Source organism: Scyliorhinus torazame, chromosome 13, assembly GCF_047496885.1.
Source record: "Scyliorhinus torazame isolate Kashiwa2021f chromosome 13, sScyTor2.1, whole genome shotgun sequence".
NCBI classification, from domain to species: Eukaryota; Metazoa; Chordata; class Chondrichthyes; order Carcharhiniformes; family Scyliorhinidae; genus Scyliorhinus; species Scyliorhinus torazame.
In genome coordinates, this window is record NC_092719.1 from 84,952,838 (window position 1) to 84,965,719 (window position 12,882).

The 12,882-nt window shown below is 43.3% G+C and overlaps 1 protein-coding gene across 1 annotated transcript in view; it reads right to left on the reverse strand.

Annotated features, from left to right (window-relative positions):
• Nucleotides 1–265: 265 nt before the first annotated feature.
• lta4h (leukotriene A4 hydrolase) overlaps nucleotides 266–12,882 on the reverse strand; it is a 98,458-nt gene continuing 85,841 nt past the window's right edge. Inside the window, exons 18-19 of the mRNA XM_072471931.1 lie at nucleotides 4,213–4,317; nucleotides 266–1,663 (exon numbers count right to left, since the gene is read on the reverse strand). Coding sequence (XP_072328032.1) covers nucleotides 1,546–1,663; nucleotides 4,213–4,317 — 223 coding nt within the window. The 3' untranslated portion in view covers nucleotides 266–1,545. The remainder of the gene's footprint in view (nucleotides 1,664–4,212; nucleotides 4,318–12,882) is intronic.

Genomic DNA, 12,882 nt, shown 5'->3' on the forward strand with positions numbered 1-12,882 from the left:
CCCAGTCTTTGTGACAAAGAAATTAATGAGCTCCCCGCACTTGACGGTGTGATTGGAGGAGATATGTTTAAGATTTGTGCAGAAGATAAAAGAAGCTGGAGCTATTTTTGTATTCCAGGTGACCCTGGAAGTGAGCAGATTTTTGCAGACAAAAACAGGACCAACTCCAGCCATATCTGGGGTGAATGGCTAAACCAGTTGTTTGCCACATCCGTTAACACCCGTGTCCTTTGGACTTGAGAAAGGACAAAAAGCGAGAACAAACTTGAAGATCAAAAATTTATTTCAAACAATGCACTTACTGATTCCTTGGAACAATGCAATCCATTAAAGGCTTCTATTAGAACAATTTGTATTCAGCAATGCTGAAGAAAAAACATTTGTCAAAGTTTTTCGCCTTGCATTCAAGACAGTTCGCATGAATAAGAGTGACGGGAACAATTGATACTGCATGAGGAGTGTGCCGATCGGTTGGCAAGTGGGCTATGATTGACCAAGGAGAATGCACTGAGAGAACAGTTAACTGCCAAGCTTTTGTTCAAATTTAATCCAAACAGTTCAACTGATTGATCAAGGTATTCCAATGGGGAATGAACCAATAAATGGCTATTCCACCCCACCCCCAGCGTTTGCTCCACATTTGAGCAACAAGTGAAGTTATCCACTTTACACAGTTACTATGTAGTAGCAACAGGAGTGATATTCTCCACTAACAGGATGCTGCCGTCAAGCCAAAGACGTTCTGCCATTCACTATGGTATGTGAATTTCAGTGTGATGGTATGTAGGCTGTATGTCCCAATGACTGGAAGAGCGTATCAAACAGCACATCCCTTTGGGAATTTGCAACAGGCAAAGAACAGACTAGCCTGTGCTTGCATAGCTCAAAACAAAATTAGATGTGATTCTGTGATCGGATAACACTTGCTAAGCAATCCTGATTGTGCTAGAATTACACTGAACCAATTTAAGATCAATCGGGTTCTCAGTATGGTTCACTTATGCATGGTAGAACTTACATATATACACACACACACACAGGGCCCTGTCCTTTGCAGTCAGCAGGAGTTTATCCATGCGTCGCGCCTCTTCAATTAGGGAAAAGCTTGGGGGATAGCCATTCCCTGGTTCATTCCCCATGGCAATGTTGTGACCAGAATTGACTTACCTGGTATGAATTTATGCAAAGGTTTGGCAGTTAACTGTTTCCTGGTGAATTCTCCATGCCTATGCTTCGACCAGAGTCCACTTGCTAACCAATCAGCACTCTTCTCATGTAATATAAACAGTTGTCTCTCTTTACAATTGGTATTCTTGCGAATCGTCCTGATAAGTGCAAGACAAAAAGCTTTGCCAGGATGTCTCTTTTTCAGCAATATTCATGTTTTGTACTACCAAACGACTAATTCTATTTCACATTAAACTGCTGAAAATTGATTATAAACAATCAGTTGATTCCAATCAGTTGAGAAGGTGCCACTGTAACCAAAGTGCTTCATTTTGCACTGTAAACTGAAAAGTGCGCTCCTGCAGTAATCGTCAATTATTAGACCAGGTGGAGATCCTTAGCTACCAGTGCAGCTGTGATTGGGTGCATTGAGGGTTTGTTCTTCTGAAATGTTTCAATTGCTTGCGGGCAAGCTTTTTCAAAGTTGTACAGATCTCTGTAACAAATTTAAAAACAAACATGACGTCAGTTGTGATATACATAACATCAACAAACAATTTGAACACAGGAAAATTTATGCTTTTACACTCTTTGGATTCAGGCACCTCAGTTTTAACTGACTTTCCAAATAAATGCATGTAAGAGGGGAAAATAAGTGATCTACGCTCCACTCCAGACATTCTGCTGCATGTGGCACAATGGTTAGCACTGCCGCCTCACAACGCCGAGAACCCGGTTCGATCCCGGCCCCAGGTAACTGTCCGTGTGGAGCTTGCACATTCTCCCCGTGTCTGCGTGGGTCTCACCTCCACAATCCAAAGATGTTCAGGGTAGGTGGATTGGCCACACTAAATTGCCCCTTAATTGGAAAAAAAGAATTGGGCGCTCTAAATTCATATTTAAAAAAATAATTTACCCCAAAGAAACTAAGACAATCCGCCATTTGACTATTGGAGTGGCACAGTGGTTAACACGGCTGCCTCAGCGCCAAAGGTCCAGGTTCGATTCGGAGCTTGGGTGACTGTTTGGAGTTTGCACATTCTTCCCTCCTCTGCCTGGGCTTCCTCCCACAGACCAAAGATGTGCACGTTAGGTGGATTGGCGATGCTAAATTGCCCCTAGGTGGGGTTACGGAGAAAGGGTGGGGAATTGGGCATGGTAGGATGCTCTTTCAGAGGGCCGATGCAGACTCAATGGGCCGAATGACCTTCTTCTGTACTGTAGGGATTCTATGACACACTACACATTCTGCTGCACTTTTCTTAGCTACTTTTAATTACAAAATTAATGATCTTTATAATAATAATCTTTATTGTCACAAGTAGGCTTACGTTAACACTGCAATGAAGTTAGTGAAAAGCCCCTAGTCGCCACATTCCGGTGCCTGTTCGGGTACACAGAGGGAGAATTCAGAATGTCCAAATTACCTAAGAGCACATCTTTTGGAACTTGTGGGAGGAAACTGGAGCACCCGGAGGAAACCCACTCAGACACGGGGAGAACGTGCAGACTCCGCACAGACAGTGACCCAAGCTGGGAATCGAACCTGGGATCCTGTAGCTGTGAAGCAACAGTGCTAACCACTGTGCCACCGTGCAGCCCAACACCAAGTTAAGGAAAGATAGCAGACGTGGGCAACACGAAGGACCAGTGAGCTATCAAAACAGTACTATGATCACAGACTTAAATATTTCAGTAGCTTTGAAGCTGTATTTTGTGTAGTGTATTTACACATATACGTACATGGGAAAGCTGGCTAAATAAACAGGAAGACAAATTGCAAATTATCCATGGAATGTCATTGTCCACCAATTCCCAGAAAATCAGGAAATGTTCTTAATAGAATAGGTGCTGTGATTGTTTGCGTTGACTATTCCTCCTTTCATGGCCACACCTTCAGTTGCCTGAATCTTAAAGCTCTGGAATACCCTTTCTACACTTTGCTGCCTTACTCTCCCCTCCTTAAGGCACTTCTTAAAACCTACCCTCTTTGATCAAGCTCATCTAATTTAATGATGTGGAGATTATCTAATTTAATGTTCTTGTGGCTCGGCCTCATATTTTGTTTCATAATGCGTAAAGCGCCCCGAGAAGTTCTTATACTTTAAAGATGTTATTAAAGTTGTGGCTGAAGAAAGTTACATTTAACTCATTGCTTCAGTTTTCTGCACCCCTAGTTTGTACATTATAGAAAATCAGACTATAAAATTTCAAAAGTTAAATATTCGTCAATACATAACACTGTATTTGTTACTTCTGGGCCAGTCTGTTCGAAAGCACTCTGGGCCGGCATCCCACATTCTACGCTCCTTAAACTTAAGGTCACCCATAGCTCTGCTCTCCTCATTTTAACTTGCACCAAGTCGCATTCACCCAGTGTGTCCACTTTTCTACAATGGCTCCTGGTTAAGCAACAACAATGGGGTAGATTTTCCAGATGTTCTCAGCAACAGGATCTTCCGGTCCCGTTGACGGCGAACCCCTGCTGCTGGTTTCCTGGCAGCAGCAGGGGGGGTGGATGCAATGGGAAATTCCATCGACAGCAGCATGACCAGAAGATCCTGCCGCCACCCCCCACCACCGAAAAACATGCTGTGGGGGGGCATGGAAAATCCCCCCCCCCCACAATATTTCAAATTCTCATCCTGATTTCCAAATCCTTCCATCCTATCTCAGTAACCTGTAGCCTTAACAACCCTCAGAAATCTGAGCTCATCCAATTCTGGCCCCTTTACCATCCCCAATTTGAATTACGTCACGAGTCAATGGTCATGCCTTCAGATGTCAAGTCTCTACTATGTTAAAGGTGGTTTATAAATTGCTGGTTTTAAATATTGCTAAACCTCAGCATCAACCCTATTTGGTTTAACCACTTTAATATGTTGCATAATTAAAAGCAGGCAGGATTTTCATATTTAAGAAGTTTGTTTATTTGCTTTTCCAACCTGTATCTTACTCATTACCTGAAGGACATAAAGAACTGTTGGCCAGTTCACATTAATGACAACGACATAGCAATGGTTTAATTTTAAATTGAAATGATACCTGTAAAGAGGACGAGTAAACTTCATTCTACCCTGCACAGTTACCATTTCCAAAGCAAGAGGAATGGCTTTTTCCCACTGAGCTCGGAGGCACAAACGCAGCCACCTTGAGTGGAAACAAAAACGAGGTAATTTTATTTAAACTTCTATCACTAGACTCAAAAAAACAGTAATTAAATGACACAAAATGATACAGTATATAGCATAGTCTCCAGAGCTATAGGGTGGCCACAGGGCAATGATATTAGTTTTGGACTGCCCAGTATAGATACGATGGAGCAAATTGCCTATGTGCTGTAACGTTTATGACTCTACAGTTCTTGATGCAGTCAATATTCCTGAATATTCCCGTGTTGTTGACATTGCTTAATTTAAATGATTGGATAATTCACATTTTAAGCACAAAAACTTTGCATTACTAGGATTAGACTTCATTACTCTTGTATGATGCCCTTAAACTCATTAATCACCTCAATTTACCTCACCTTTTCTTAAAATGATAAACCAAAATCCATATATTTCACAGTATTCTGTCCAATGTTTGTTATCACTATTGACTACACGTCTCTACTGAAATACTTTAACGGAATAGGTGTCCCTCTTAATATTGTATTTTTGCAGACTTTTCTACTTTCTTCTGAGAGATTATCCTCTTTGGTAGCAAGAATAGGAATTATTTGAATGGCTGGAAATTGAGAGAGGTGGATACTCAGTGAGACCTTAGTGTCCTCATGCATCAGTCGCTGAAAGTGAGCATGCATGTACAGCAGACAGTAAAGAAGGCAAATGGTATGTCGGCCTTCATAGAAGAGGGTTTGAGTATAGGATGACAGAATACTGCAGTGCAGAAGAGGCCCTTCGGCCCATCAAGTCTGCACCGATGCATGAAAGGCCCAGACCTGCCCACCTAATCCCAATTGCTAGCACTTGTCCCATAGCCTTGAATGTTATGACATACCTAAGTACTCATCCAGGTACTTTTTAAAGGATGTGTGGCAGCCCGCTTCTACATCCTCCCAGGCAGTGCATTCCAGACCTTCACTGCCCTCTGGGTAAAAAGGTTTTTCCTCAAATCCCCCCCCCCTTAACCTGCCACTCCTCACTTTGAACTTGTGTCCCCTCGTAACTGACCCTTCAACTAAGGGGAACAGCTGCTCCCTATCCACCCTGTCCATGCCCCTCAATCTTGTACACCTCGATCAGGTCACCCCTCAGTCTTCTCTGCTCCAAAGAAAACAACCCAAGCCTATCCAACCTCTCTTTTTAACTTAAATATTCCATCCCAGGCAACATTCTGGGGTATCTTCTCTGCACCCTCTCCAGTATAATTACATCCTCCCTATAATATGGTGACCAGAATTGCATACAGTACTCCAGCTGTGGCCTCACCAAAGCTCTATGGAGCTCCATCATGACCGCCCTGCTTTGTAATCTATGTTCCGACTAATAAAAGCGAGTGTCCCATATGCCTTTTTCATCACCCTATTAACCTGCCCTTCTGTCTTCAGAGGTCTATGGGCAAACATGTCCCTTTTTTCTTCAGAGCTTCCCAGTGTCAGACCTTTCATGGTATACTTCCATGTTAAATTACTTCTTCCAAAGTGCATCACCTCGCAGTTTTCATAGTTAAATTCCATCTGCCACTTATCCACCCATTTGACCATCCCGTCTATATCTTCCTGTAACCCAAGACACTCAACCTCGCTGTTAACCACCCGGCCAATCTTTGTGTCATTGGCAAACTTATTGATCCTACCTCCCACATAGTTATCTATGTCATTAGTTATCTATGTCATTTATATAAATGACAAACAATCATCCCAGCATGGATCCCTGTGGTACTCCACTGGTCACTGGCTTCAAGACACTAAAGCAGCCTTCTGTCATCACCCTCTGTCTCCTACCGCTAAGCCAATTATGAATCCATCTTCTCAAATCACCCTGTATCCCATGTGCATTTGCCTTCTTAATAAGTCTCCCATGTGGGACCTTGTCAAAGGCTTTGCTGAAATCCAATTAAACTACACCAACTGCACAACCCTCATCTATACACTTGGTTACATGCTCAAAAAATTCAATCAAATTTGTTAGGCATGACTTCCCTCTGACAAAGCCATGCTGATTATCCCTGATCGAACCTTCCCTCTCCAAGGAGCTAGATTCTCTCCTTCAGAATCTTCTCCAGTAGTTTCCCAACCACTGGCGTGATACTCACTGGTCTGTAGTTCCTTGGCTTGTCTCAACAACCTTTCTTAAATAGTGGGACCACATTAGCTGTTCTCTAGGCCTCCGGCACTTCCCCGGTGGCCAGAAAGAAATGAAAATTTGGATCAAAGCTCTGGCAATTTCCTCCCTCGCCTCCCACAGCAGCCTGGCACACAATTTATCCAGACCTGGAGATTTGTCCACTCCCTATGACAATTTTCTCAAGAACCTTACAATCTCTCTCCCAGAGTTCGTAACTACTTCCTCATTCTCTTGGGTGAAGACAGATGTGAAATATTTGTTCAACACCCTACCAATGTACTTTGGCTCCACCCACAGATTTCCCCCATGGGCCCTACCCTTTCCCTGGTTATCCTCTTCCCATTGACATACTTTTCCCTACTTTTACCAGCCAGAGCTTTCTCATATTCCCTCTTTGCTCTCCGAATTGATTTCTCAAGCTCCATCCTGCACTTTCTGTACTCCACTAATGCCTCTGCAGAATTGCTCCTCTCATACTTGCTAAAAGCCTCTCTTTTTCTTGTCATTGTATCCTGAATGTCTCTGGTCATCCATGGTTCTCTGGGTTTGTTACACCTTCCTATTACCCTAGAAGGAACATATTGGGCCTGCATCCTCCCCATTTCATCTTTGAACACCCCCCACTGCTCTTCTGTAGGTTTCTCCACAAGTAACTTTCCAGTCCACCGTGGCCAGATCCTGCCCTATTTGGTTAAAATCTACTCTCCCCCAATCCAAAACCTTTTTTGCAACTTGTCTATTTCTTTGTCCATAACAAATTTAAACTGAACCATGTTGTGGTCGCTATCACTAAAATGCTCTCCCACCAACACGTCAACCATCTGCCCGGCTTCATTCCCCAGAATTAGGTCCAGCACTGAACCACCCTATAGGAATAGGGATGTTTTACTGCAATTTATATTGCGTACATTGGGTCATCAGAATTCTGGAAGGATATGGATGCTTTGGAGAGAGTACAGAAGAGGTTTACCAGGATGTTGCCGGGTCTGGAGGGTATTAACTATGACGAAAGGTTGGATAAACTCATTGTTTTCACTGGAACACCAGAGGCTGAGGGGTGACCTGATAGAAGCGTACAAAATTGTGAGTGGCATGGACAGAGTGGATAGACACTTTTTCCCAGGGTGGAAAAGTCAATTACTAGAGGACACAGGTTTAAGGTGTAAGGGGGAAAGGTTGAGAGCGGATGTGGGGGGGCAAGTTTTTTTTACACAGAGGGTGGTGAGTGCCTGGAATGTGCTGCCAGAGGAAGTGGAAGCAGGTAAGATAGCAGCGTTTAAGAGACATCTTGACGAATACATGAATAGGATGGGAATAGAGGGATACGGACCCCGGAAGTGCAGAAGGTTTTAGTTTAGACGGGCATCATGATCGGCGATGGCTTGGAGGACCGAATAGGTTGGGAATAGAGGGACACAGACCCTGCAAGTGCAGAAGGTTTTAGTTTAGACGGGCATCATGATCGGCAATGGCTTGGAGGACCGAATAGGATGTGAATAGAGGGACACGGACCCCGGAAGTGCAGAAGGTTTTAGTTAAATGGGCATCATGATCGGTGATGGCTTGGAGGGCCGAAGGGCCTATTCCTATGCTGTACTGTTCTTTGTTCCAACTGTGTGGGCATTAGTGAGGCCACAATTGGAGTAGTGTGTGCAATCTTGGTGTCCTTATCCGAGGAAGGATGTTCTTGCTATGGAGAGAGTGCAGCAAAGGTTTACCAGGCTGATTCTTGGGATGGCGAGACTGTCATATGAAGAGAGACTAAAATTATATTCATTGGAGTTTAGAAGAGTGAGAGGGGATCGCATAGAAACCTATAAAATTCTAACAGGAGTAGACAGGGTAGAATCAGAAAGAATGTTCATGATTGTGGTTAAGTCCAGAACTAGGGACTATAGTTTGACGATAAGGGCAAACCTTTCAGGGCTGAAGTGAGGAGAAATTTCTTCACCCAGAGAGTGGTGATCCTGTTAAATTCACTACCACAGAAAGTAGTTGAGGTCAAACCGTTGTGTGATTTCAAGTAGTAATTAGGTTTAGCACTTGGAGCTGATGGGATATGCGGGGGGGGGGGGGGGGGGGGGGGTGTAGGAGAGAGGCAGGATCAGGGTATTGAATTTGATGAACAGCCATGATTATAATGAATGGCTGAGCAGGCTCGAAGCACCAAAGTACCTCCTTCCTGCATCTATTTTCCATGTATGTTTCCCCACCATCTCCTCAGAGCGCTGACTAATTTTGAAATGTCATTCCAGAGGCAGGATTAACCCTAGCGTACCTCACTCAAGTGATTATCATGTGCAACCACGATGTTAACATCAATCATGATCTCACTGAATGCCGAGCAACTAGATGGGCTGAACGTCCAACTTCTGCTTCTACGTCTTATGGTCTAAGCGTCGAGTCAGAGTGGACAAGCTGTTCAAACTTGGGAAAATGGAGCTACTGCAGATGGGAAAATTCTTATTTTCCCAGAATTTCCACACATTTTTCAGCAGGGATTCAATTGAATAGCGACAAGGGCAAGGAGCCCTGACTGATGTTCACATCCCTAGTCCATGTACCCAAAAGCAGACAGTAGCATCATATCAGAACACAACACAAGAAATAGATGGAATAGGACACCAAGCCCTTCAAGCCTGCCCTGCCATTCAATACGACCATGGCTGATCTATACCAGCCTCAACTCCTTTTCTGTGCCATTTCCCCATGGCCCTCTATTCCTCAATCCATCATTTGTCCACCTCCACGTTAAATACTGCTCATGATCCAGCCTCCGCCACCCTCCGGGGCAGAGAATTCCAGAGATTCATCACCCTCCAGGAAAATAAATTTCTACACACCTCAGTTTTAATTGACCGGCCCTTTATCTTGTAGCTATGTCTCCTTGTTTGAGGCTCTCCCACTAGTGAAAACATCTCGCCATTCACCGTGTCAAGCCCTCTCAGCATCTTGTATGGTTGAATAAAGTAACCCCTCATTCTTCTAAACTCCAAGGAATACAGACCCAGACTAATCTCTCTTGATAGGACAACCCTCCCATCCCAGGAATTATTCTGGTGAATTTCCTTTGGACTGCCTCCAATGTTACTATATCTTTTCTTTAGGTAGGGGGATGAAAATGGTATGCAGTATTCCAGGTGAGGCCTCGCAACATCCTGTACAATTGCAACAAAACCTCCCTATTTTTAAAACTCCAACCCCTTTGCAATAAAGGCCAAAATGCCATTTACCGTAACTATTTGTTGGACCTGCCTACTAGCTTTTTAAGATTCATGCACTAGAACACCTAGATCCCTCTGTACTTCATTCACCTATAGTCTCTCTCCATTTAGATAGCAATCTGCCTTTTGATTCCTCCTACCAAAGTGCATGACCTCACACTTCCCCACATTAAACTCCATTTGCCAGGTTTTCACCCAGTCACCCAATCTATTTCTATCCCGTTGCAGATTCACAATATCTCATCACAACATGCCCTTTCACCTATTTGCACATCATCGGCAAATTTGGAAATCTTACATTCTGTTCCTTCCTCCAGGTCATTAATGTAAATAGTGAACAATTGCAGGCCGAGAACTGATCCCTGCGGTACTCCATTAGTTTCCACTCTGAAAAGGGCCCATTTATTCCAACTGTTTTCGATATGACAGCTAGTTTTCAATCCATGCTAACACACTTCCTCCAATTACATGGGCTTTTACTTTGTACACCACCTCTTATGATGCCTTTTGGAAATCTAAATACACTACATCTATAGGTTCCCCTCTATCTACAACGGTCAGACATGATTTACCTTACATAAAACCATGTTGATTAGGTTTGATTATATTCAGCTTTCTTAAATGATTAGCTATTTCCTCTTTGATTATTGATGCCAGTGGCATGCCAATAATAGATGTTAAACTAACTGGCCTGCCTATAGTTCCCCGCCTTCTGCCTTTCTCCCTTTTTGAACAAGAGCTGTTTTCCAATCTGCTGGTATCATTCTGGAATTTAGCGAGTTCCGAAAAATTTCAACCAATGAGTCCAGTAAAACCCGAGCGTGCAATTCATCGGGTTTTGGTGATTTGTCCGCCTTTAGCCCCTTGAGTTTCTCTAATACTCTATCCCTTACGATTGGGTTTTATTACTAGTTCTACCATGTTATTTGAAATCAGCCCATTTAATATCTTAGGGATATTTGCAATGTCTTCCACAGTGAAGATTGATGCAAAAAATGTATTTAGCATATCCGCCATTTCTTTGTTTGCTGTTATTAATTCACCAGCCTCGTTAGTAGAGGCCCCACATTTACCTGAGCCAGAAACTCTTACTGTTTGTTTTTATAATGCATGCAAGTTTCCTTTCAAAATTCATTTTCTCCCTTATGAGATTTTTAGTCTTTTGCTGCTGGATCCTAAAAACTTCCCAGTCCTCTAGTTTACTACTATCCCGTGCCACTTTGTATATCCTGCTTTCAATTTAACATTATCTTTGACCTCATTTGTTAACCATGGATGTTGCCTCTTTCTTATGGAATCTCTCTTTTTGATTGGGATGAACTCCTGCTGAACATTATGGACCAACTGTTTGAATATCTGCCACTACTCATCTACTTTGTTTGTTTACCCAGTTCACCTTAGACAACTCCTCATACCATTATAATTGCCCTCATGTAAGTTGAAGACACTGGCTCTGGACCAATGGCATTCAACCTCAAACTGTATCTGGAATTCTATCATATTGTGGTCCCTAGGGAAACCTTAACCACAAGATCCCTTATTAATCCTTTCGCGTTACACAAAATCAAATCTAAACTAGTCCGTTCCCAGGTAGGTTCCACAACATACTGCTTCAAAAACCAATCGCTGATGCGCTCCATAAATTCTTCTATATTACCTGTGCCAATTTGGTTTGTCCAATCAATATGCAGGTTAAAATCTCCCATGCAGTTCCCTTCAAACATGCCCTTGATATTTCCCATTTATACTCTGACTTATTGAGGTGTCACATTTTGGCGATCTACAGACTACTCCCACCCTGGTCTTCCGTCCCCTGCGATTCATGTTTTTAACCCAAACTGATTCTACATCACTTTATATCACGACTCAGCGCTGCTCTGAAACCTTCCTTGATTAACACTATCCCACCTCCTTTCCCATTTGGCCTGTTTTTTTGGAACATTGTATACCCTGGAATGTTGTGCACCCAGTCTTGGTCACCCTGCAACCAGGTTTCTGAAATAGCTAATACATCATACTCATATGTTGCAATCTGTGCTATTAACTCATCTATCTTGTTGCAAATGCTGAAATCTATTTGTTGCAAATGCTTCATGCATTCATATAAAGAACATTTAGCTTTGATTTTTTACTGTTGCTTGCAACTCTGGATTTGCTCTGTGTTGCATTTTTTGTTTATGTTTCCTGCCCCAGCCTGTCACACTACGACAGTCAAGTTCCCTCTCACTATCCTGTGCCACCAGTCTCTCATATACCCCTGATTTTTTAAACCTTCCATTCTTGGAACCCTCCTAGTTAGGGCTCTTTTATGAGTCCTTGGTGCAATATGTTAATATGATCTGCTCCTACCTGTTGTTTCTGTTGACTCTCAAACTGATCATTAACCTGCACTCCTACCTTTAACTTTGACGTCCTTATTTTCCCAGCAACTGAACTCTCATCCTTTAGTTTAAAGCCCTCTCTACTCCCCTAGTTATATGTTTCACAAGAACCTTGGTCCCTGCATGTTTCAGATGTAGGCCGTTCCAATGCTGCAGCCCCTACCTTCCCCAGCATTGATACCAGTGTCCCATGAACCGATACTCACTTATCCCATGCCAAACTTTGAGCCACCTGTTAATCCCTTTAATTTTACATACCCTTTGCCAATTTCCATGTGGCTCAGGTAATAATCCAGATGTTATAACCTTGGAGGTTCCGTTCTTTAATTAGTGCCTTAACTCAAACTGCCAAAACAGAACCTTCTTCCATGGTGTACCTATGTCGTTGGTACCTACATGGACCACGGCCACTGGATCGTCCCCCACCCACCGCAAGTTCTTCTCCAGCCCAGAGCAGATGTCCCAAACCCTGGCATCAGACAGGCAAAACAGCCTGCGAGACTCTCAATCCTGGCTGCAGAGAAAAGTGTCTATTTCCCAGACTATCCCCAAATACGACTACATTTGTCTTTTCTCCTCCCGCAACGGCTCCCTGAACCAGTTTGCCGTGATCAGTTTGCTCATCCTTCCTACAGCCCCCTCTCGTCCATACAAGGAGCAAGAATCTCGTAACTCTCAGACAGGAACAAGGGTTGAGGCTCCTGCATGCTATCCCCTAGATCCCTCTATCAACATCACTTTCAGTCACACCTTCCAGTCCCTGACCACTGACAGTATTTAAGGCAGTTAATCTCAAGATGTGACTGCCTCCTCCCCCTG